Source organism: Muntiacus reevesi, chromosome 5 (assembly GCF_963930625.1).
Source record: "Muntiacus reevesi chromosome 5, mMunRee1.1, whole genome shotgun sequence".
Taxonomy (NCBI): Eukaryota; Metazoa; Chordata; class Mammalia; order Artiodactyla; family Cervidae; genus Muntiacus; species Muntiacus reevesi.
Window position 1 is genome coordinate 1,707,184 of NC_089253.1, and position 27,091 is coordinate 1,734,274.

The 27,091-nt window shown below is 39.2% G+C and overlaps 1 protein-coding gene and 1 pseudogene across 2 annotated transcripts; one reads left to right on the forward strand and one right to left on the reverse strand.

The window, feature by feature from the left end:
* Nucleotides 1–26,730, reverse strand: MED17 (mediator complex subunit 17). Of its 2 annotated transcripts, XM_065936787.1 has the most exons (12): nucleotides 26,347–26,730; nucleotides 24,006–24,172; nucleotides 23,084–23,303; nucleotides 21,143–21,279; nucleotides 20,968–21,052; nucleotides 20,186–20,338; nucleotides 18,507–18,637; nucleotides 17,390–17,574; nucleotides 6,627–6,764; nucleotides 3,863–3,980; nucleotides 2,000–2,159; nucleotides 1–565 (listed from the first exon to the last, which is right to left on the reverse strand). In XM_065936787.1, exons 1-12 carry the CDS (start codon nucleotides 26,594–26,596, stop codon nucleotides 354–356), a joined length of 1,956 nt encoding a protein of 651 aa, XP_065792859.1. In that variant the 5' UTR covers nucleotides 26,597–26,730; the 3' UTR covers nucleotides 1–353. The 2 variants fall into 2 exon arrangements, with proteins under 2 accessions (XP_065792859.1, XP_065792860.1); XM_065936788.1 differs by lacking the exon at nucleotides 20,186–20,338.
* On the forward strand, nucleotides 3,436–3,573 carry LOC136170180 (U2 spliceosomal RNA; annotated as a pseudogene).
* Nucleotides 26,731–27,091: the final 361 nt, after the last annotated feature.

The window sequence follows — 27,091 nt, forward strand, 5'->3', positions numbered from 1 at the left end:
TGGAATTTTTAACCATACTTTATTTGATGTCAAAATCAAAGGGATATTTTAAAAAGCAAATGTCAATCCATGTTAGTAATATTTCAAGTCAACTGCATAAAAAAAGTACATCTCTCCATGTTTGTATACCCTATAACTGTACATAAAATTTTGCATTTTAAAGCACTTGTCACTTATAAAGTGAAAGGTTTCAAAATGCTAAGTAAACATTTGCTAATTATTACTTTTTAAAAACAATATTCCTTTAGAAGATTACTCTTCTTTGTGCTTATCGTTGATCTTCAAACATTCCTCAAAGTTTCTGGAAACTTCTCTGGGGGAAAAAAAATCTGGAAACTGGTCCAGAAAAAAAATCACAGTAGACAAGGACTAAGTGCAGACATAAGCAGCTCCATTTTATAAACAAAGTTTCGGCCTTCCATTTTATTCCACTGAACTTCTTTGAATGGACCACGAAGATGATTCCATTTGCTATCTTGTAAAACATCACTTTTTGGAAGGTCTTTACACTGGTTACGGGGAAACTGAACCATAATCTTGCTGCCACTTTCAGGGCCATTACGAACTGTGGAGCAAAACCAAAATATCAATATATTCATTTTCCAAGCTAGAAACAACAAAGATCACACAACTTCACTTTCCACGAGCATAAAAAGCCTTGTTTGTCTACCAACTTGAAAGTGCTTATTTAAAAGTACTTTTCAGGTTCAATATGCTAAAATAAAATTTACTAATTTATAGATATTGTGTGTTTTTGTGTGTGTGCTCAGTAGTGTCTGACTCTGCAATCCCGTGGACTGTAGCCAGCCAGGCTCCTCTATCCATGTATAGTTTTCCAGACAAGAATACTGGAGTGGGTTGCCATTTCCTACTCCAGGGGATCTTCCCAACCCAGGGATCAAACTCAAGTCTCCTGCACCGGCTGCACTGGCAGGCAGAGTCTTTACCACTGTGCCACCTGGAAAGCCCCTTAGAGATACTAGGCTGGTATAAATATTTATGAATTAACATTTGCAATATAAAAATGTGGCAAAGATGAGTGTTGGTTTAGGAAAATCAAATGTTCTATATACTTTCAGATCATCATTTTTTTTTCTAAAATACTTGATAACCTAGTCATTTAACAACTTCGTTAATATACACCCACAATGTGAAGAAAGTCAAACGTTCAAAATCAGAACTGGAAGGGATGGATGAAAGATTATTCTGAATATGAACTTCAGGTTTTAATGAGGCTTTATAACTCAGGCAAGAAGAAAGGGTATTTAGAAATTCTTATCAATAAAGGTCTCACAATGATCAAGCCTACAGATTCACAAGCTGTGATCCTATGGGGAAGAATGTCTAACTACCTACTCTTTCAAATATTTAGAGCAAGTATTAAAGAAGATCACACTGAAATGATACATAATTGTCAACAAGACAAAATGTATACACGCCTATCAAAGTGCCCCATTCATGGTAGGTGCTTCTCAAAACACCTCTCTGTTCTATCCCTTGACCATCTTTAGGATCAGATACTATTCTTCCTGTATGTTTGCAGCAGTATATTTATAAACTTAAAAAAAATTTTTTTGGCCCCATCATGCAGCATGTGGAGTCTTAGTTTCCTGACCAGGGACTGAACCTCGGTCCACAGCAGTGAAAGTGAGTCCTAACCACTGATCAATCACCACGGAACCCCCCAGCAGTATATATTTTAAAAAGCATTTATCCACTGAAAGTTCTGAACTGCAGGAGTAATAATGCTGATGGCATTTTTCAGCTAATCTCCTAGGAAAATGTGTTGCCAAGCAAACATCTTTTATAACTACTATAAAAAGACGTAATAACCTGTTGCTCTGAATATTAGCTATGATGAGATAAACACTCCACATAATTAATAAAGGAACTCACCTACTACAGAGGTTAAGTTACTCTTAAGTATGGTAACTACTAAAGTTAAATGAAAAGGCCGAACTCCCAAAGGTCTCTTCACATTCAGAGCAGCAGAACGTACCTGAGATAGCATAGTCACCATTCGGGGAGGCCACGGTTATGGCGGAGGCATTGCCAATGCTCTCTACAGGCCCCAGTCCCACGTGATTACTGAAGCTCAGGACCTGCCAGCCCATAACCTTGGCTAGCTGCTGAACTGCGTGCACCTGATGCTGTGACATCTGTGAATGAAAAAGGAAACTTCACTGACAATCAGAACAGGTATTTACTCGGCAGTGACTTGACATCATGACTGTAAAGTGAAATTTCGTTGGGGATTTCACTGCCTAGCAAAGGAACCCTATCTTATGTTTGAGGAATTCTCCTCTGTGTGGGGCAAGGGAACAAGATCCCACCTTCCACTGCAGAAGCTAAAATAGCCTGATACTTGCTTTCCTGTACACTGGCAGCGGGAACACAGCCCACAAGCTAAACTTGGCCAGCTGGAGCCTCTCACCTAGATCACTGAGTTTGGAGGAACATTAAAACAGCAGCAGGGTGTGTGGCTGAGTATCTTCCACTGGCCCCATCAAGTCCACTCTCCACCCCACCTTGTTCTGGGAATCTGTCACACTAACAGCTTTTGTATCGATCCTTAGTAAAGAGACAACCCTGAAAACACCCTGAAAGACCCTGACTGATACACAGGGCAATTCAGAGTGCATCTGCCACCAGCAAGGAGGGTGGTGGTGCTGGGATGGCAGCAGCAGGGGCCCTGCCCTGCCTGTGGTTCTTACATCCAGCTTCCTTTGATCCTGAGTCATTTGCAAGCCTTATTCTCTAGACTTCTTAGCAATTCTGGAAGCTCTTTAACAGGTTTTCATTACACTTCTGCATGTGTGCAAACCAAAGCTATTTTAGGTACAATCAACCAAGAGGTGCCATACCTCACAAATGCCCTTTAAATAAAGGCACCATAGAGGCAAATCAGTGTAATAGATTACTGCTTCTGAGATGGAAAGGGTCAGTATTTTTGTAAAAATTTATGTGAAATGTGTTTCATGTGAAAGATATATTAGCATTTCAAAAATCAACCCTTTATCCCATAACTCAGTATTTCAATGGATCATCACAACTCCATGAAGAAGGTAGGAAAAATACTGTTCTTACTTTATAGATGAAAAAAAAAAAAGGTCAAAATATTTGTCCAGTGTCACAAAGCAAGTCTGTGGTATTAGCTAGGTACTAGAACTCAACATTTTCCATATTGTCCCTTACTATGAGGAACACTGCCTTAGGGCTTACGCATAAAGTGTTCCATTCATCATTATGGAGCATGGATACTATAGTTTTGTATTTGACCATCCTTTCTCTGGTTTTCTTGGATTAATACTTCACGTTCATGTGGTCCTGGAGGTGCTGTAAATCTCAGCTAACAGGAGAAATAAAAAAAGTTTGGTAGTCTCAGAACTGGTCATGCATCTTAAATACAAACCAAGAGTAGAAACAAATCTAGAGATCGCTTCTCGGCCTTTTGGCTAAGATCAAGTGTAGAAACAAATCTAGAACAGTATCAACATTTTCTATTAGTCAAAAGGTGGTAAATGTGCACTAGAAATCATTGTTGTTTAGTCACTCAGTTGTTTCTGACTCTCTGTGACCCCCTGGACTGTTGCCCTCTAGGCTCTTGTCCATGGGGAGCCTCCAGGCAAGAAGACTGGAGTTGCCATGCCCTGCTCCACCGGATCTTCGTGATCCAGGATCGAACCCACATCTGTTTGTGTCTCCTGCACTGGCAGATGGGTTCTTTACCACTGAGCTACCTGGGGAGCTCTGCACTAGAAATTAGTTGGCAGGAAGAAACGGCTTTTAAAAAGTAATGTTACTTCTTATTGGCTTTGTTCTTTCAATGGGTAGAGTGGAAGGGGCTCAGGAGCTGTGTTACCTGGGATAGAAGGAAGTCCTGCAGCTCCTGGCCCTCATGAGACAGTGTGATCACCCTCCCATCTCTGTGCACGACCCGGATTTGCTCAACTCCAATATTCAACTGCAGCTGAATGGACCTTTATAGACAACACACACTAAAAATCAGAAATGTCCAAAATTACCTTATACAAATATCAAGAACCTTTAGAGCAAAGAAAAAGAATACAACAGTTTTGATAATCTACACCAAGACCCATGGGGGGAGAGTTTCCTCAGGTTCAGTGAAAACTATCAGACTCACTGAACTACTGACACCATAGGCCACGGAGCGCCAGTCTACTCAGAAGGATGCGGGGCAGGAAGCACAGCTTGTCACCCTGCCAACAGCACCTGCTCCTCTTCTCCTGAGGGCCCTGAGGCTGTCAACACAGCAGCCACACACCTGTGTTAAACAAGAAGAGATGTGCGCTGAGAGCATGTGGGGCCTGCCCCGACCCAAAAACCTGGGTCCTCACAGGAGCCACGCACTCTTGTAACAGCTTCACAGGCCCACATTCCAGGGTCCCCGCAGGAGACTCGGCCCACTGATAAAACTCACCCACCCTGGGACATCCAAAGCCACCCCCAGCAAGGGCTTGTAATTTCTCCCAGACCAGAACCATGTTACCAACTGGGGATCATTGTTGCCATAAGCAGTGTTGCCTAGTAACACACATGGCATCTTTCCTTATCAAGTTACTAGGTAACTAGAGAGAGTTAGCCAAAGGTCAAATTCTCATATAGAAAGGAAAAACAGTTAACTTTTCACTCTCTTCTGAAATAATCAGCTAAGAAGTCAAAATACATATGCTCTACTAACTCAGCTTAGGTCAAACAAACTCATAAAATAGCCAATGAATATATATATACAGGTCACAAATCTCTTCCAAGTCAGTTCACAAATTTTTAGCATATGACATGTACAAGAAACACAAAACTCCTCAAATAATCCAGATGAACAAATGCAGAAAAAAACAGCATTATAGCTTTCCACATCTTATAGTAACTCTTTTTTCCTAACTTTGCTTTTACAGCAAATATTTAAGAATAAAAAATTTTGGTAACTATATAAAACTGTAATTTTGATGAATTAAAGTTTATATATTCCTTTTGAAGGAAAAACAAACAAAATTCATAAGGCTTACAGAAGAAAAAGACTTATAAATCTAACCACATTTCTGAATTCTCCTTTTTTAAACAAAGGTATAAGGAAAAAGAAATTTGTATCACTATTGGTGGGCGCATACATATGGCAATTACTCTGAAAAGCAAATTAGGGGACTTCCCTGGTGGTTTAGGGGTTAAGAATCTGTCCTCCAATGTAGGGAACTAGGGTTCAATCCTTGGTCAGGGAACTAAAATCCCACACGCTGTGGGGCAACTGAGCCCACGCACCACGACAGGAGAGAACCTTGCACACCACCAGTACCACCACAGAAAGGTCCTGCGTGCCGCACAAAGGCCCCAAGGGCCACAACTAAGACCCAACGCAGCCAAAGAAAATTTTTAAAAAGGAGGAAGAAAGAAAAGCAAATCAGTAACATTAATCAAAATTTTAAATGTCCTTATCTTTTGACAAAGCAATTACACTTGGAGGACTTTATCCTATAGACATGTTTGCACAAGTACAAATCACTGTTCTGGCATCCAACTAAAATAAAATGTTCAATGACAGGAAGTTGGGGGGGTTCTAAGAAAGAGAATTACTTTCAATTTTAAAAAGTGTAAGATGAAAAAAATAAAAATAAAAAATAAAAAGTGTAAGATGACCCTACCAGCTACAGAAGGTGGGTAAGGACATTCTATACTTTCTTCTACTTTCTCTCCTGTCCTGACACTGACCTCTCTTCACAGAAGTTTAAAAGGTGTATGCTGGATTCAATGCCCATAATCCCACAGTTTTTTCATCTTAGTTGTAGATGCAAACAATTCTAAATTGATCAATTTTTTCTTTTCCTCTCTTTAGTGCTGTACCTTTTGACCACCTTCACCAATATCCCACTACTGAAAACCACCAGTCTACTATCTGTGTATTAACTTGTGATTTATGAACGTAAATCAAGTAGACAGCTTCTCCAGGAATGCTGGGGACAGAAGTCATTAAGGGCACAATCATGAATTCAAATAGACACAGGGGTTGTTTTAGACTAAACATTACGGAAAGTATGGGCTCTAATATAAACGACCCTCTTCACTTCAAATACCCCAGACTGGCCATGGCCTCCAGGCAAGAACTGAAGTGGATCAGTGTCTGAGGAAGCATGGCAGCTTTACAGTCAGTGCTGGGGTTCACTCCTGACCACAGCTCAAATATGCAGCATTTACGTAGAGACTATGTAAATAGTCTCTATGACTAGAGACTATGTAAATAGTCTCTATGACTAGAGACTATTAAATAGAGACTATTTTGGACATTCTTACCTGTCATTTTCTCTTTTCTTTCCTGTATATTTTGGCCTCACCACGTGGCATGCGGGATCTTAGTTCTCCAACCAAGGATAGAATCCATGACCCATGCAGATTGGAAGCATGGAGTCTTAATCACTGGACTGACAGGGAAATCCTTATCTCTTACTTTTAAAAACACTCTACAGCTCAAATAATTTACTGGAATGTTATGCTTCCCTATCAAATAAAACCCCAAATCTTGATGTAATCACTCTACAAACATCAATACATAAAAAGCAACTTAATGTATTAAACAACTTCTTTTCAATACTTACTTGCAAAAAAAAAATACTTACTTGCATATCTGTTCATAGCCTTGGGATGTAATTAAGACTTTCACACTAGATTCATAAACATCATTAATATTTGACCAATGAGCCTGTATCTGAGGATCTTCAATGCGACTTGCTAAGCTGTCAATGGTTGCAGCAGTCCTTTTAAAGCAGAGAAGTTAAAATTTTTATAGTCACCATATAAAATAATAAGGTAAAAAACTGCTTATCAGTTTTATGGCTATTTGAAAACAGATGGTGACTTTCTGAAAATACTACTATTTGAAAAGCAAAGATTTTAAAGAAAAGTCAGATGTAGCTCTGATGTACTGGTTCTCAACTTCACATTACAACACATTTTCAGGTCACACTGATTTCCTTTTAACTTCATTTGTTTTCTGCCACTCAGAAAATCTTACCAGAACATAAGTAAAAGGCATACTTCTAGTATACTAATCTCATCTCTAAAAAGAATAAAAATTATTCATAAATATCAGTATTTGATCCCTGGTAACAAATAACTTGGGACATACCCATATTTGAGAACTATTACTGTCATGGAATTAGCATTTTCAAGAAAAGCTAGGGAGATTTACTGTACAATTAAAACCTATACCCCAAGAAAGAAAAGTATAAGTGAGAAATAAGATTTATCAAGTGATGATTATGTACCAAATACTATATAATAAGTGCTTTCATGAATTATTTTAACCTTACAAACAACAAAAGTAGACACTACTATTATTACCTCCATTTTTCAGAAGGAACAAAAGCAGTTTAGCAATGTGTAGTGACTTGCCCAAAGTTTGAAGCTGTTTGGGGCACAAAACCTGGAAGTCTAACTCCAGAGCCAATAATCTTTCCTTTACATTTTATACACACTAATGAATAGCCACTGCCTAGAAACAAAGCATAAATTACAAATCAACAAAACTACTGAGATCCTCAGTGTCTAAAATCTGATGTTAGCACTTTATTGAGAGAAGGAAAAGGCATGAGGAAATGGAAGAAATGAGAATAGCTACTGAGGACAAGGGATTTTTATATCAATTTTTATATGCTCTTGTATCCTGCTTCTGCTCTAGTACTGATTTCTTTCAGTCCATTTTTAACTTTCCCTTCTTCTTTTGTGATTTGTTTCCCTGGCAGTGCTTCAAGAATTTTTATGGCAGATAAATATGTGAGAGTTTTCACCTCAGTATTAACATATATCAACAAATTAGAAATAAAAAGATATATAGCAATTGAGAACTGGTAAAAGAAATTATGGAATATTCACACAATGGGCTATCACATAGCTATTAAAATATCTTTGAAGGCAGCGTTTAAAATTTTATGATACCGTATTTATTAGAAAAAACAAAAACAAAAACACCCTGACACATATACTGTTGACCCATGAACAATGGGTCTGAACTGCACCTGTATACTTAAAAGAGCTTTTTCACAAAATAATTACTACAACACTGCACAATTTGTGGTTGCTTGAATCCAGGAATGGCAAATCTGGGAAATGGAGGAACTGCCTGTTTGGTGGCTGAGCACAAGTTATACTTGGATTTTCAATACAGAGGGTTGGTATCCCTAACTCCTATATTGTTCAATGGTCAAATGTATGTAAAAATATATGAATGTTAACTGTATGGAATCACAGATGGGTCAATACACTTAGAACATTATTTCTATACCTAAGGGGAGAAAAGGGAACATTTTTTAAAGTTTTGCTGCTTCCAAGATTACAACTACTATTCTGAAACTTTTGTTAGCTGCTCACGCGTGTCTGACTCTCTTCGACCCCATGGTCGCATGGACTGTAGCCTGCCAGGCTCCTCTGTCCATGGAATTCTCCAGGCAAGAATACTGGAGTAGGTGGCCATTCCCTTCTCCAGGGGATTTTCCTGACCAGGAATCTAACCCAGGTCTCCTGCATTGCAGGCAGGAAGATTCTTCACTGCCTGAGCCACCAGGGAAGCCCAATTCTGAAATAAAATCGTTCTAAAGATAACTTTTCCCATGCCCCTCATTTATTTCAGGGAATATTTACCTTTATGGTTAATCAGAAAATTGCAACATTAACAACATACTCAAATTAATTAATAGCTTTTATACTTGAAATGTACAAATGGAAAGTAACAAGTCATCTAACATAGTATTCCTACTGTTTATAAGGAACCTGGGTATCCACTATTCAATTTGACCAGAGTCCTTTAACCCCACAATTGAGAGAGGATTAGATATTAAGTAACTTGCCCAAAATTACTCAGCAAGTGGCTGAGCCCTGGCAGAAGTGTATCTTTCATCGTGAATTCCTTACTCCTTTCAATGTATCATGCTGTTGTCTCAACATGTCTTCCTAATTCATTTTACTGAAAGTTTCCATCCTGAGACCAAAGACTAATATAAAACCATGACAAATAAAGCTATAACTGTATTAACAGGAAAAATAAATTAAAATTCAAAGTAAAATGTCATCCACAAAAACAGTGTGCCCTCACCTGCTGAGTACCATCAAGGCACAATCACTGAAAGAAGTAAAAACAAACCTCTTCGCCAACTGCCAATAATGAAACAGAAGGGCACCCTGTGGCATTTGGAAAAGACTTTGTTTAGGTCCAATCATGTCAAGTTCTTTAGTAAATGATGTATGGAAGAAAGAAAATGAGAGGGACAGTTCCAAGATGGTCGAGGAATAGGATGGGGAGACCAGTTTCTCCTCCATAAATTCATCAAAAGATCATCTGAATGCTGACCAACTTCCACAAAGCAATTTCTGAATGCTGGCGGAGGACCCAGAAAGGCAGCCCATTTTCACTTCAAAAGGAGGCAGGACAAAATATAAAAGACAAAGAGACAAAAGAGTTAGGGACAAAGACCTGTCCTGGGGAAGGAGTCGTGAAGGAGGAGAAGTTTCCAAACAGCAGAAAACCCTCTCACCAGCGGGTCTGTGGGGAGTTTTGGATGTCAGAGGGCAACATAACTGGGAGAAAAAAAAAAAAACCACAGAATACACACCTAACCGCAACTCCCAGCGGAGAAGCAGCCCAGATACTCGCCTCCACCACCAGCGAGCAGGGGCTGGATAGGGAGGCGCGGGTTCTAACCTAAGGTGCAGCCTGGCCTGCTCATAGAACAAAGGACTGAGCGATCACCAAAGGAGAGCTGGCTGGCTGCAGACCGGCCTCTCCCCGCCCCAGAGGCAGAGAGGCAGGCGGGCGACAGTCAGAGCCAGAAGCCAAGGGGCAATCTCGGCCCCAGGCCTGGCATCCTAGACCAAATTGTGAGCCGGCTCCCAGTTGCTAACCATGTCCTCCTGGGGTCCTGGATGGCTGACACTTGACAGGAGGGTCGCAGCCTGAGATTAGCTCACCAGACGACACACACAGCACACCCAGGAAACTGAGCGTCCAGGACCGGGGAGGTGATTAAGACACACGGCCCACCTGGTGAGAGTGTGCTCACCAAGCATCTGGTCGCCAAAGCTGCTCGGACCTGGGAAGGGCACAAAACGCAGGCACAATCGAGTCTGGGCCCTTGCAGAGTACCCAAGAACCTGAGCAGCTTAGACCTGGGAAGTGCATGCAACCCAGGGCCTGTGTTAGACTGTTCCCCTGCAGAGCACCCTGGAGCCTGAGCAGTGTAGACGGGGAAAGCACACGCCATGAGCGGGGGCACACCCAGTGTGGTCCACACACTGCACGCGCTCCCCACACACGCCAGTGATATCTGTGTGCAGCGTTCCTCCCTTCCCGCAGCACAGTTGAACAAGCGAACCTAAACAAGGGACCACTTTCACCCCCTTGTGTCGGGGCAGAAATTAGACACTCAAGAGACCTGCAAACAGAGGAAGCTAAATGAAACAAAGAGGAGGGAACCGCTCTGGAAGTGGCAGGTGCAACAGACTAAAACCCTGTAGTTAGCACTGACTAAGAACTGGAGGGGGCCTACAGACCTTGTGAAGAAGCACAAGCTGTAACAAGAAACTATCTGAAACTGAACTGACCCCACACTGCCCCCAACAGCTCCAGAGAAATTCCTAGATATATTTTTACTATTATCCCTTCTAAAATTCTTTAAGTTCTTTATTGCTCCTTTAATTTTCATTTTTATAAACTACTATTACCTTGCAAAAAAACAGACCCTATTTCTAAAGCAAATTTCATACATATATTTCTTATCATTTTTTGATTGATTTTGTTTTGTATTTTTAATATTGTATTTTTGAGACTCTAAACTCTACTCTAGATTTTTAATCTTTGCTTTTAGGTATTTGTTATCAATTTTGTACCTTTAAGAATCTAATCTCCAGTATCCATTTTCACTTAGGGGGGGTGTGATTACTGACTTGATGGCTCTCTCCCCTTTTGACTCTCCCTTTTCTCCTCCTGGTCACCTCTATCTCCTCCCTCCCTCCTCTCTTCTCCATGTAACTCCATGAACCTCTCTGAGTGTTACAGGCTGTGGAGAGCACATAGGGAACTGATTACTGGTTAGACTGCTCTCTCCCATTTTGATTCCCCCTCTTCTCCGCCTGGTCACTTCTATCTCCCTCCTCCATCTTCTCTTCTCCATGTAACTCTGTGAACCTCTCTGGGTGTCCCTCACTGTGGAGAATTTTTTCACCATTAACCCTGATGTTTTATCATCTGTGCTGTATGGATAGAGAATTCTTGAGGCTACTGTAAAAATAAGACTGAAAGCCAGAGGCAGGAGGCTTAAATCCAAAACTTGACAACTCCTGATCCAAGGGAACAAGAGCTCATCCAAAACCCTCCATACTGACACTGAAACCAAGCTCCACCTAAGAGTCAACTAGTTCCAGAGCAAGACATACCATGCTAATTCTCCAGCAAAGCAGGAACACAGTCCTGAGCATTAAAAGACAGGCTGCCCAAAGCCATGCCAAACCCACAGATGCCCCAAAACTCACTACTGGACACTTCATTGCACTCCAGAGAGAAGAGATCCAGCTCCACCCACCAGAACATAGACGCAAGCTTCCCTAACCAGGAAACCTTGACAAGCCACTAGTTCAACCCCACCCACAGGGAGGAACCTCCACAATAAAGAGGAACCACAAACTTCCAGCCTACAGAAAGGGTACCCCAAACACAGCAATCTAAACAAAATGAAAAGGCAGAGAAATATTCAGCAGGTAAAGGAACATGATAAATGCCCACCAAACCAAACAAAAGAGGAGAAGATAGGGAGTCTACCTGAAAAAGAATTCAGAATAATGATAGTAAATAAATCTTGTAAACAAAATGGAGTTACAGTTGAATAGACTAGAGACAAGGATTGAGAAGATGCAGGAAATGTTTAACAAGGTCCTAGAAGAAATAAAAAAGAGTCAATCAATAATGAATAACACAATAAATGAGATCAAAAGCACTCTGGAGGTAACCAACAGTAGAATAACTGAGGCAGAAGATAGAATAAGTGAGGTAGAAGATAGAATGGTGGAAATAAATGAAACAGAGAGGATAAAAGAATTAAAAGAAATGAGGACAACCTCAGAGACCTCTGGGACAATGTTAAACACCCCAACATTTGAATCATAGGAGTCCCGGAAGAAGACAAAAAGAAAGGCCATGAGAAAACACTTGAGGAGATAATAGTTGAAAACTTCCCTAAAATGGGGCAGGAAATAACCACCCAAGTCCAAGAAACCCAGAGTCCCAAACAGGATAAACCCAAGGCGAAACACCGCAAGACACATATTAATCATATTAATGAAGATCAAACACAAAGAACAAATATTAAAAGCAGTAAGATAAAAACAACAAATAATACACAAGGGGATCCCCATAAGGATAACAGCTCATCTTCCAACAGAAATTCTTCAGGCCAGAAGGGAATAGCAGGACATACTTAAAGTGATGAAAGAGAAAAACCCACAACACAGATTACTATACCCAGCCAGGATCTCATTCAAATACGAAGGAAAAATCAAAAGCTTTACAGACAAGCAAAAGCTGAGAGAATTCAGCACCACCAAACCAGCTCTTCAACAAATGCTAAAGGATCTTCTCTAGGCAGAAAACACAGAAAAGGTGTATAAACTTGAACCCAAAACAACAAAGTAAATGACAGCAGGATCATACTTATCAATAACTACCTTAAACGTAAATGGGTTGAATGCCCCAACCAAAAGACATAGACTGGCTGAATGGATACAAAAACAAGACCCCCATATATGCTGTCTACAAGAGACCCACCTCAAAACAAAGGACACATAAAGTGAAGGACTGGAAAAAGATATTTCATGCAAATGGAGACCAAAAGAAAACAGGAGTAGCAATACTCATATCAGATAAAATAGATTTTGAAATAAAGGACGTGAAAAAAGACAAAGGACACTACACAGTGATCAAAGGATCAATCCAAGAAGACTTAACAATTATAAACATATATGTACCCAACATAAGAGCACCAGAATAAGTAAGACAAATGCTAACAAGTATGAAAGGGGAAATTAACAGTAACACAACAATAATGGGAGACTTAATACCCCACTCACACTTATGGATATATCAATCAAACAGAAAATTAGCAAGGAAATACAAACTTTAAGTGATACAATGGATACAGTTAGACATAACTGATATCTATAGGACATTTCACCCCAAAACAATGAATTTCACCTTTTTCTCAAGGGCACACGGAACATTCTCCAGGTTAGATCACATCCTGGGCCATAAATCTAGCCTTGGTAAATTCAAAAAAATTGAAATCATTCCAAGTCATCTTTTCTGATCACAATGCAGTTAGGTTAGATGTCAACTACAGGAAAAAAAACTATTACAAATACAAACATAGGGAAACTAAACAACATGCTTCTGAATAAACAACAAATCACAGAAGAAATCAAAATATTCACAGAAACAAATGAAAACACGACAAACCAAAACCTATGGGATTCAGAAAAAGCAGCGCTATGGGGAGGTTCATAGCAATACAAGCTTACCTCAAGAAACAAGAGAAAAATCAAATAAATAACCTAACTTTACAACTAAAGCAACTAGAAAAAGAAGAAAGGAAGAATGCCAGGGTTAGTAAAAGGAAAGAAATCATAAAAATTAGGGCAGAAATAAAAGAAAAAGAAATAAAGGAGCCTATAGCAAAAATCAACAAAACTAAAAGCTGGTTCTTTCAGAAGATAAAATAGACAAACTATTAGCCAGACTCATCAAGCAAAAAAGGGAGAAGAAGCAAATCAACAAAATTAGAAATGAAAATGGAGAAATCACAACAAACAACACAGAAATACAAAGAATCACAACAGACTAGTATCAGCAACTATATCACAATAAAATGGACAACTTGGAAGAAATGGACTAATTCTTAGAAAAGCATAACCTTCCAAAACTGAACCAGGAAGAAATAGAAAACCTTAACAGATCTATCAGAAGCACAGAAATAGAAACTGTAATTAAAAATCTTCCAACAAACAAAAGCCCAGGACCAGATGGCTTCACAGCTGATTTCTACCAAAAATTTAGAGAAGAGCTAACACCTATCTTACTCAAACTCTTCCAGAAAATTGGAGAGGAAGGTAAACTGCCAAACTCATTCTATGAGGCCACCATCACCCTAATACCAAAACCAGACAAAGATGCCACAAAAACAGAAAACTACAGGCCAATATCACTAATGAACATAGGTGCAAAAATCCTTAACAAAATTCTAGCAAACCAGAATCCAACAACATACTAAAAAGATCATATATCATGATCAAGTGGGCTTTATCCCAGGGATGCAAAGATTCTTCAATATTCAAATCAATCAATATGATACACCACATTAACAAATTGAAAGATAAAAACCATATGGTTATCTCAATAGGTGCAGAGAAAGCCTTCGACAAAATTCAACATCCATTTATGGTAAAAACCCTCCAGAAAGTAGGCATAAAAGGAACATACCTCAACATATTAAAAGTCATATATAATAAACCCACAGCAAACATTATCCTCAATGGTGAAAAACTGAAAGCATTTTCCCTAAAGTCAGGAACAAGAAAAGGGTGCCCACTCTCACCACTACTATTCAACATAGTTTTGGAAGTTTTAGCCACAGCAATCAGGAAAAAAAAAAAAATAAAAGGAATCCAGATTGGAAAATAAGAAGTAAAACTCTCACTGTCTGCAGATGACATGATCCTCTACATAGAAAACCCTAAAGACACAACCAGAAAATTACTAGAGCTAATCAATGAATATAGTCAAGTAGCAGGATATAAAATTAATATACAGAAATCCCTTGCATACTAACAATGAGAAAACAGAAAGAGAAATTAAGGAAACAATTCCATTGACCATTGTAACAAAAAGAATAAAATACTTAGGACTAAATCTACCTAAAGAAACAAAAGACCTATATACAGAAAACTATAAAACACTAATGAAAGAAATCAAAGATGACACAAATAGATGGAGAAGTACACCAAGTTCATGGATCAGAAGAATCAATGTAGTGAAAATGAGTATACTACCCAAAGCAATCTATAGATTCAATGCAATCCCTATCAAGCTACCAATGGTATTTTTCACAGAACTAGAACAAATAATTTCACAATTTGTATGGAAATACAAAACACCTCAAATAGTCAAAGCAATCTTGAGAAGGAAGAATGGAACTGGAGGAATCAACCTGCCTGACTTCAGGCTATACTACAAAGCTATAGTCAACAAGACAGTATAGCACTGGCACAAAGACAGACATATAGATCAGTGGAACAGAATAGAAAGCCCAGAGATAAATCCTCGCACCTATGGACAGCTTATCTTTGACAAAGGCGCCAAGAATATACAATGGAGAAAAGACAATCTCTTTAACAAGTGGTGCTCGGAAAACTGGTCAACCACTTGTAAAAGAATGAAACTAGAACACTTTCTAACACCATACACAAAAATAAACTCAAAATGGATTAAAGATCTAAATGTAAGACCAGAAACTATAAAACTCCTAGAGAAAAACATAGGCAAAACACTCTGACATAAATCACAGCAGGATCTTCTATGACCCACCTTCCAGAATATTGGAAATAAAAGGAAAAATAAACAAATGAGACCTAATTAGGCTTAAAAGCTTTTGCACAATGAAGGAAACTCTAAGCAAGGTGAAAAAATAGACTTCAGAATAGGAGCAAAATAATAATAGCAAAATAATAGCAAACGAAGCACCTGACAAAGAATTAATCTCAAAAATATACAAGCAGCTCATGCAGCTCAACACTAGAAAAATAAATGACCCAATCAAAAATTGGGCCAAAGAACTAAACAGGCATTTCTCCAAAGACGACCTACAGATGGCTAACAAACACATGAAAAGATGCTCAACATCACTCATTATCAGAGAAATGCAAATCAAAACCACAATGAGGTATTATCTCATGCTGGTCAGAATGGCTGCTATCAAAAAGTCTACAAACAATAAATACTGGAAAGGGCGTGGAGAAAACGGAACCCTCTTAAACTGTTGGTGGGAATGCAAACTAGTACAGCCACTATGGAGAACAGTGTCGAGATTCCTTAAAAAACTGGAAATAGAACTGCCATAAGACCCAGAAATCCCACTGCTGGGTATACACACCAAGGAAATCAGAACTGAAAGGGACACGTGTACCCCAATGTTCATCGCAGCACTGTTTACAACAGCCTGGACATGGAAGCAACCTAGATGTTCATCAGCAGATGAATGGTTAAGAAAGTTGTGGTACACATACACAATATTGGATGTTGGAATATTAGTCAGCTATTAAAATGAATGTATTTGAATCAGTTCTAATAACACGGATAAAACTGGAGCCTACTATACAGGGTGAAGTAAGTCAGAGAGAAAAAGACCAAAACAGTACATTAATGCAATTATATGTAATTTAGAAAGATGGTAATGATGACCATATATGCAAGACAGCAAAACAGACACAGATGTATAGAACAGTCTTTTGGACTCTGTGGCAGAAGGCGAGGGTGGGATGATTTGAGAGAATAGCATTGAAACACGTATATTACCATATGTGAGATAGATCACCAGTCCACTTGCGATGCATGAAACAGGGCACTCAAAGCCAGTCCACTGGGACAACCCTGAGGGTTAGGGTGGGGAGGGAAGGGGGAGGGCGGTTCAGGATGGGGGACACATGTACACCCGTGGCTGATCCATGTCAATGTATGGCAAAAACCACTAAGATGTTGTAAAATAATTAGCCTTCAATTAAAATAAATAAATTTTTTAAAAAAAGAACAAAAATGAGCTTTGAAGTTAGGCCTGAATCCTGACTTTGCTAATCTTTAGTTGTATAACCTTGAGCAAGTTGCACAACTTCTCTGAATCCCAGTCTTACCATCAGTAAAAAATGTGCTCACACGACCTGACCCAGAGCTAAGGATTAAATAAGTCAACATATAGGAAAGTGCCTTCCAAAATCCTAAAATGCGGGACAACCAAAAAATATATGGAAAGTTTCAAAAAAGGTTTCAATCAGTTCAGGAAAAGTAGCTCATGGATGGGTTATCGCAGAACGTTTGGTGTTCCAAGTCACATTCCTAGTCAGCTGTCTTTCAAAACTTTAATGCCAAGTGTTGGAAATAAAAAAATTACATGGGCAATAGATCTAAGACTTCCCCAAACTTGACAGGGCCATCTACAACCATAAACTCTTATACCGCAGTCACCTTCCTCTCCCTGGGAAAAAGGATTAAAGTATGCCAAAAATAATGTCCATAAAGTAACATAAAGAAAAAAAGGACTGCAGTTTTAAAGAAAGATAGTAACTTTGTCCTTACCTACTCCTCAGAAATATATGCTTTGCTTGTTTAATTATTTTTTCCAGAAGTCCTTCACTTGACTGTATGGAATTAATTTCATTTTTATCAAAAGCTTGAGGACCAGAAAGTCTCATTCTCTTGTGGCCGAAAGGTGCACTTGCTGGATGTGGCATCATAATGGAACTCAAGGTCTGTTTATGAAACTGTAACAAGAACAGCCATTTTCAACAGCCAGTACCCATATATTAACTACACAATGCTCGATCATGGCTCACAGTTTGGAAGCATGAAAGCAATGGATTGGAAGCACATATAAAGGTAGTCTAGGCACACAGATAACATGTTAACATCTACTGCTGCTGCTGCTGCTAAGTCGCTTCAGTCGTGTCTGACTCTGTGAGACCCCACAGACGGCAGCCTATCAGGCTCTGCCGTCCCTGGGATTCTCCAGGCAAGAACACTGGAGTGGGCTTAACATCTACTAGGCTATGCTAAATGTAAGTTAGTAAAGAAAAGGTCTCTCTCCAGCTGTCGTTCATTTTTATGTTAAAACTTTAATAAAAAACAAAAATAAATATTCTTCAGTAAGTCCCATTGACAGAACACATGCAATCAGTAGATACTTATCCTACCATATCCTGGATTAGAGGTTCTAAAACCTGGGTACAACAGAACCACCTTAGGAATATAAAAAAATACTGATCCTTGAACCATCACAACTAACTAGACCAGATCTGGGGGTGAGGCATGGGCGGTTGGAATATATATTCCTATTAAAAGATTCTCAGGACAGTTCTAAATGACCTGTAAGTAGAATGTATCCTGAAATAATTCAAGTAATCCTATTCACAGACACTGGCAAGACATTTTCCGATTACCCAATCAGAATCAACCTTTAGCATGTGTTTCTTACACCTCTCTATAAAACCTGTGTTAGAATAGAAGCTATGCTTGGTCACAGAGACTATACTTAGATTTTCTCTGTATTCCCTGAGGCCATAACAAGATCTTTCACAGCACAACTAGTGAATGTCATTGCTTTATGAAAAATGAGGACTCAGCAGTGGGGAGGGTGTGTACTTTCACTGCTGTAGGCACGCTAACCACAATGCAAAGAAAACATTTATTACATTACCTCTCTAATCAGTAGATGCAAATTATGCTCTAGAACATAAAGATGGTCCTCTGGACTTTGCTTCTCGGTAGTAGATTTGGGGGATTTCTTATCATTTGAAGAATGGCACAAAGAAATAGATAACTGCAAGCCTATTTATAAAAATAAGCAGGACAGACATAAATAACCTACAATATGGAAAAGCACAAACTATTTTCATAAAGTATTACCACAGCCCATTCTCAAAAGATACATTCTGAACTCAAAGAGGAGGTTTTTGTGATTAACATTTTTACACCAAAATGACTACCCATGAATACGATAAACTACCATGCATTCAATTTCTATTGACTTACAATGAGGCTGCTGACCTTCAGCTATGGCTAAAGACAGGTGAACAGAAACTGTAATTTGCTACTTCTAGATTTTAAATTAAAAAACAAAACAGTTAATATCTGGTATTACTGATTAGAAGACGTTCCCTGTTCCCATGAGAATCAGGATGAAAATTTTTCACTCTAGAAACCCATTCTCTTAGCAAGATCGAAGAAGATACTCAGAATTTATGTAAAATAACAAGTGGAGCTAATTAAAAATTGATCTCTTGGTAAATCTAACTGCTTCTGAAAAATATTTTAAATCCAATTTCCACAAATTTAGGATATTATGGATATTTAATTAAGCATTTTCTAAATAGAAACACTAATTGAAAAAGATACATGCACCCCAATATTCATAGAAGTATTATACACAATTGCCAAGGTATGGAAGCAACAAATGAATAGATAAAAAACATGTGGTATATAAATACAATGGAGTACTACTCAGTCATAAAAAATGACATTCTGCCACATGCAACAACATGGATGGACTTAAGAGAGTACTATGCTAAATGAAATTAGAGAAAAACAAATACTGTATGGTATCACTTACAAATGGATTCTAAAAAATAAAACAAACTATTGAATATAACAAAAAAGAAACAGACACAGAGAACAAATTACTGGTTACTAGTGGGGAGAGGGAAGCAGGGAGGGGCAACATAGGGGCAGAGGATTAAGAATACACAAAAGACCTTGAAGGACACATCGAACGGTAAAACTACTTGTGATTATGAAACAGTTTTTTGCTTCTTGTCTTTTTTTTAGTTTCCTATTATGCACATCTTAATGTTTAAGAACTAAATGTTATTTTTAAAATTTAAAAAAAAGTAAAAACTATGTATAAAATAAGTTACAAGGATCTATATTTTATAATAACTATAAATGGAATACAACTTTTAGAGTGTAAATCACTATGTTGTACACCTGAAACTTACACATCAACTATACCTCAATAAAAAAATTTTTTTTTAATTAAGCATTTTCTAATTGACATCTCATAAGAGGACCTTAGGAAATCTTCTACAAATAGTGTTGGCATAGACACCTCAAAGCAACTGTTACCTAATAACAGGTTTGCCAGGGCAAACTTCAACAGATATTGTTTAAAGCCCAGGAGTGACACCACTGAGGACACAGGACAGTCGGCAGTGCAGACTGGGCTGCACGCTTTGCTGGCTGTTATGGCTGTTATTAGGGACTGCACGCTACTTCTCTGCTGTTACCATTCCTTCAACACACCCAAACAGCTACCCTCTGTGTCCTGGCCCCCAAATCACAAAGTTTTAATTATCACTCAATAGGGTAGGCTGCACTTACTTGGGAAGGGCTGAGAGATAATCTGATTTTTCACCACAATGTGAGGGATCTGTGATTTAATTTGAACAGCTTCCCGGGAGAGCTGTGCAAAAATTTCTTTACATAAGAGAACATTTTGTGCTGCTTCTAATTTTGTCTGCCAATGTGGGGAACCTGAAAGACAGGGAACACGCATATATATTAATTACCTAGTTGTTATTACTTTTTTAAGATTTTTGTTGCACTAGGTCTTTGTTGCAGCTCTTGGGCCTAGCTACCCTACAGCATATGGGATCCTAGTTCCCTGACCAGGGATCGAATCCGTGTCCCCCCTACTCCCTATCACTGAACCACCAGCGAAGTCCCTTAAACCTAACTATCTTAGGCATTAATTAGCTTAAATGATGGTCTAAATACATACAACAAAAATTCAGAAAACTAGGTTATTACAGCATACCCTTTCCAAAATATAGAATTTTTTACTTCTTCAACACAGAGAAAACTGGTAAATAAGTTCAACCTTTCAAAAAAGACTGCACAGGAATTCCTTTGTGATCCTGTCATGAGGATTCTGCACCCTCACTGCTAAGGGCCTGTGTTCGATTCCTAGTCAGAGAACTAAAATTCCACAAGGTGCATGGTGTGGCAAAAAAAAAAAGACTGTACAGCTATTCACTAATAACTGATTAACAAATAATAAAGTCATATTTCCAACTGCTCTTATTTAAAGTACCTATTTTTCCCAACTATATTTACTTTTAGTCAGGGCAGACAAGACCAGAAGTTAGAGAACAGAACTATACCTGGTTTGGATTTAGGCAAAGGTCGTTTGAAGAGGTTAACTGTGCCGAGGTCACCTATGTCTGGAGCCTGTTTTTGAATTGAAACCTATGTGAAAATTATAACACAAAAATACGTTAGCGAATTAGCTTCTGGGCTATTAATAAGAAATTACTTGAAAAATACTTAGACAAATACCCTGATATATGCAGACCCTTCTAAATCACTAGGAATCTGGACATCAAGGGGACAGTAATCTTCAGGTATCTTCTTGTCTAGATCAATATCTGTATTCTTTATTACTTCAAATGTACCATGATGGGGAAACAAAGACCCTAATGGGATATTAAAAACAGGAAAATCAAAACAGTTAACATGCTTATTCAGTTAACATGCTTATCTCAGTGAAGCATACATTAAGTTCCCACCAAAAATGTGTATTTCAGCGGGGTGGGGAGGGAGAGGCATGGTAAGCAAAAAGAAGAAAGGAAGCAGGAGAAAACAGCTATTTACCTTAAAAAAAAAATAACATGTCTTAGTCTAATGGTATCATTATATCCAAACTGTTTTATTTCAATGGAGTTTTGATAAAATGAATATAATTCTAGACTATATATATATATATATATGTATATTCACAGTAATATAAGTAATATAATCTACTTACACAGATTTAAACCTTGGAGACTAAACACTTCTGGAGCTCAGCCTCTGTAATAAAGGTTGCGATTGAAGGATTCTGAATTCAACAAGAGAAGGACAAAAAGATAGCATATACACCACTTTTTGTCAACCAACTCCTAAACCTTATGTGATGTCTTTGTATGTAGTACATAAGTTTGAGATAGCTGCCCTGGGCTGCTGAATTACTTGAGGAGGGCGTAGATAAATGTAACTGCTATGTGATAACAAGAAAAGATGCTCAAGATTTTCTTGCAATTAAAAGCATTATGTAATCAAATCTTCTTATATCACACGTAACCATTTTAGGTAAAGTTCTTATGCATAATTATTTGTTGAGAAGAGCTTACAATGTCCAGAGCCAGAAAGTACTGCTTCTATAAACTATCTATTAAAATGTAAAAATGTCTTTGTCATCTTAATTCATCTTTTGATGGAACTTTACCATTAGAACTCAAAATTTCCCAATTCACATCAATACTAAGGCATGCAGGTCCTTGAGTTAAACCACTGCAAATTATATTCCTTTAATTTGAAGATACTCATGGCTTGCTCTGGCAACTGAATCCTTTTCAAAATATCACTCCACTACTGTTATCTCAGTAATTACAGCCAGGGCTCCTTGCTTTTTTTTATCCCTTGACACTGAAGAGCTTTTACCCCACTGAGCTGTGAATCTTACAAACTTTTACTGTATAGATCCTCTGAATATACTTCGGCAGCTTAAAGACATTGCCACAATTGCTTTGAGAAACCTGCTATTACATATTATAGCTCAACAACAAAGAATTTATACCAGAAGATGTGAAGTCAAGACATCCAACTTTGTTATATACTCCAACAAAATATATTCCTTAAGTTAAGGTTGCAGCCCTGGATGAATGGAAAAAAGGTGAAGAGTTTTCACCATTGTATCTCTTTACCCAGGAGTTAACAACAGCTTACCAGATTTAAGGAAGAAAAACAGAATAAGAAAGAATAGAAATGCTTCTTTTTTTCTTTTATGCTCAGTGTTTAAGGGACTGATCAAACTTCCCAACTGAGGAGTCCAGTCCTGCCTGCTTATTTCTGACTAAAACATCTATTATGGTTCAGGGTGTGCTAGCACATAAACTCTATCACTGAACTTTCTGTTAAATGAACCTAAATTTTTTTCAAATTAACTATATATCTTTATATACAGCTGACTTTCCAGGTGGCGCCAGTGGTAAAGAACCTGCCTGCCAATGCAAGAGACGCAGGAAATGCAGATTCGATCCCTGGGTCAGGAAGAACCCCTGGACTAAGAAATGGCAACCCAATCCAATATTCTTGCCTGGAAAATTTCATGGACAGAGGAGCCTGGTGGGCTATATAGTCCTTGGGGTTGCAAAGGGTCAGGCACATATAAAACAATCGACATTTATAGTTTTTAACAAACTATTGTTAAAAAGCAGAGTTTTTAACAGTTATCTATACCTGCACTTCTGTAGCTCAGATCTCCAAGAATTTTATCTCCAACTTTTCTAAGCTTCCAGTGTTGCCTCAATCTCAAAAGCTCAGAGTTGAAGTCTCTTTGTAGCTTATTTTCTTGGTTTTCAGTGACTGATTTTGTCAGTCTCTCTGCTCCCTTCAGTAGGATCTGTGCTGCTCCAGCAAGTGACTTCTTTTTAGATATTAACTGCAACGTCTGAGGATTCTATCACAAACAATCCAGAAGTGTAGGGCTGTATTATTTTTAAATGATTTTTTAAAATGATACATTTCTTCAACAAAAATACCTACTCAAGGGAAAATTAGAAAAGGAGAGGGGAGAAAAGCACATAATAATGTTTAAAAGAATAATAACCTTAACCCATTTCTTTGGTCACTTGATAAGAGACTTATGCTAAACTAAAACACTACACCATCAGAACTTAACACTGCATAAACCTGGCCCAGCCTAGGTTAGGCTCCCCTCTCTGCACTGCCATTCCTCTCCTCATGTATGCCACTCTCCACGTCACCCACAAGAACACCCTTTCAAGGCACTCATTTATACTTCAGAGAAAAGTCTATAATTGGAAAACTGATGAGAAATCAAAACCTGTGTATTATATATACATACATAAATATCCATAATCACTATCAATTCATGTACTATCAATTCCAAAAAGCCAAGTTTAGTAAAAGTTTTCTGGCTGCATAAGAATCAAAATAATAAAGGTTCATAAAAATGTCACAATTTTTGATCACATTACAGAACACAATTTTGAGTTTTTGGAGAGCTTTAAGACAGTCTATAAAACTTCATGTGGACTTAATTTTGCATCTAAGGAGAAGGAAACAATACACACAGCCTAAAAGATGGTACTGAGACTTAATAAAATGGCACCATTATTCAATCAAAGCCCACAAATACCTGTTTTGGAGGAAGTGCATCCTGAGAGACAGGATCAAGAGTCATAAATTTTTTATCCCTAACAATACTAAGAACATCATAGAGAACACACATCTCTGTCAGGGCACTTCTCAAATTGTTCCTCACTGAATCCCAAGGCCAAAGGGAGGGTTGAAATTTCACCAATCCTAAAAAGTGAAAGAAAAAAGTAAATACCCAATATTAGTTATAGAAAACTCACTTAGCGATTCAAAAGTACTAAAAAAAAAAAAAGAAAAAAAGTACTAAAAGAAGAAATAATGAATTCTTTTTCAAATTGCTCCCTCTTTTATCCCATTCACTCCACCCTTTCTAGAATCTTTGTTAACATTTAAGTTGGCATTCCTACAATGGCAAAACAAATACGGTATCTAATTTCCTAGAAAGTTAAATCTAACATTACAGCATGATAGTAGTCATTCAAATCTTTAAAATCTAAGCAAGCCTTCTTAATAACCCTTTTTCCCTTCCAGCTTTTAAAACCTGAAGAATTGTTGAGAATTTTCAATACACAGAAAAGTACAAAACTAAAAATGACCTATAATGGCAGCATTCTGATAGTAAACACTATTATCTTGCAACCTCTTAACCACTTTTAGGAATTAAATTTCACCATAGAGAGTTCAAACAACAGAAATACAGAGTAAAAAGTGAAAGCTTTCCTTTATTCGCCACCCCTAATTCTCTCTCCTCCTGAAAGGCAATCACTAGTAACTGTTGGGGTATCCCCACCCAAATTTTTTTTTATGTATTTATATACATATACTCCCAATTTTCCATTACTTGCTTCCCCCGCCCCTCAATATGTCTTAAAGACACCTTCACATCAGAATATAGATCTACTTCATTCTTTTAACACTCTAAGATATTCTGGAGCATGCACTGTGTTCTCAGTTGCTCAGTCGTGTCTAAAGCATAGATATACAGTAAATTCAAGAATTCTCTGGCAGTCCAGTGGTTAGGACTCTGCTGTTCCACTGCAGGGGGCCCAGCTTTGATCCCTGGTAGGGGAACTAAGATCCCTGCAAGCTGTGCGATGTGACCAAAAATAATAATAACTGAACAATGTACAGTAAGTTTAACCATTTGTGTGTAATGGGCACATAGACTGGTTCCAACAATGCCAGTTTGGGCCTATTTTTTCAAAGAACTGTCTTCTTTTCAGTTTGAAGGAACTCTGAATATGAGGGCTATTAACCGTTTGTGTGTCATATGTGTTGTATATACATTCCCCAGCCTGTCATTTATCTTTTTACTTTGTCTGTGGCATCTTTTTCCATTGCTATTTTTAAATTTTATGCAATTAATACACCTATCTTTTCTTTCATAATGTCTGTGTTTCCTATCTTGCTTAAGAAGGTCTCTCCTGGAATTTCCCTGGTGGGCCAGTAGCTAAGACTCTGCATTTCCAATGCAGGGGGCTTGGGTTTGATCCCTAGTTAGGGAACTAAATCCCACATACAACTAAGATCCAACCCAGCTAAAAAAGTAATAAATATTGGGGGGAGGGGGAGAAAAAGGTCTTCCCTAGTGCCAAAGTTACATGATTATAACTTCTTGCCAATATTTTACCTTATTTTCTTCATCTTCATTTCAATCCTTGTGGAAATATTTCTGTGTGAGGTCTGAGGTAGTATTTACCAAATGGATCCCTATTTGTCCTAACACAGCTGGCTTGAAATGCTATCTTTAAATTCCGATTTACACAGGGTTTGTTCACATAACTAAATCAAGAACTGCTGGATTTTTTTAATTTACGACACTAAGAATCCAAAACCACGCATACTTTTTCTATAGCTCTCTCCTAACTAGTTTTATTTTCCCTATAATCCATTTACTATACATATAGCATCCAGCGTTATCTTCTGTAAACAAAATCACCTGTCTACTTGAAATCTTTCAAAAGCGTTCAGCTGTCCTTCTAATAAAAGGCAAACGCTTACCCTGGTTGACTGATTCTACGTGATTTGGCCTCTGCCTACCTTCTAGACCTTATCACATACTCCTGTCAACATAATCTCTCAGTAGGAGTTAGTAACATGCACCTTGCACATGGAAACACAGTGATTAGTTCAAAGTCACATAGCTAATACACGGCAGAATCGAGACGCGAACTCGATGGCTCCTAACCAGGGTGCCACATAGAGATGTTCTACTGAAAACACACACACTCCCCCAGCGACAGGGTCTCACAGGCTGTCTCTCAAGGAAACCTGCGCAGACACGAGTACTGAGAGGCGAGCAGCGCCCGAAAGTGTCCGGACGCCGCAGGCCCGCGCGGCCACGTTCAAGGCGCCTCACTGGGCGCGCCCCGCGGCCTCACCTTCCTCGTCGTCCTGGTCAGCGCTGGACCCCGCACCCGCCCAGTCCTGAGCGTCGCCCTCGGCGCCCGCCGCCTCCTCCTCCTCGGAGCCGGAGCCCTGGCTGAAGTCGATCCGCTGGGCCAGACGCGCCAGGTTCTGCGACATGGATAGAGGCTGCAGGTACGTCTCGGTGCCGTCCAGGCCCACCTCCTGGACCTGCTTCTCGCAGGCCGACTCGATGCTGATCCGCACGGCGCGCACCCCAGACATGCTGGCGGGGGCGGCGCGGCGCCCGCACCGGGCGACCACCGAGGGAGGGAGTGGGAGCGCCTCGGGGCACCCGGAACCGCGACGCAGCGGAGGCGCCTGAGCAGACGCAGTGCGGCTTAAGGCCCGGAAACAAAGGCCACACTGGACGCTTTCCCACAATGCACTGCACGCCCCGGCCCCTGGCCCGGCTCGCAGTCTCGCGGGAGGAAAGCGGCCGGCGCGGGGCCCACACTTCCGGCCGCGCGCCTGGGTTGAATCCCGCTGTGGCGCGCCAAGAGATTCTAGGTCTATGAAAGCCATGGCCGGTCGCGGGAAGGCGGGATCCCTGCGGTCTTCCTCCGTTTTAACTGTTGTTTGTTGGAAAGTGATGGAGGAAGGCAGGAAGAAGTCGGCCGAAAAGGAGTAGGGAAAAGGAGGTGAATGGGTCCCTGCATCTTAGCAACTAGAGGCCCTCCGAGAGTGCGGAGCTGTGAGGGGAACGACGAATCTGAAGAC

Coding starts and splice junctions, on each gene's coding strand:
- MED17 (XM_065936787.1), bottom strand. CDS start 26,596: ATGTCTGGGGTGCGCGCCGTGCGGATCAGCATCGAGTCGGCCTGCGAG. Junction 21,280..23,083: donor TCTGAGCTACAGAAGTGCAG/GTATAGATAACT, acceptor ATATCCCATTAG/GGTCTTTGTTTCCCCATCAT. Junction 6,765..17,389: donor CATATATTTCTGAGGAGTAG/GTAAGGACAAAG, acceptor CTGCTTTAAAAG/GACTGCTGCAACCATTGACA.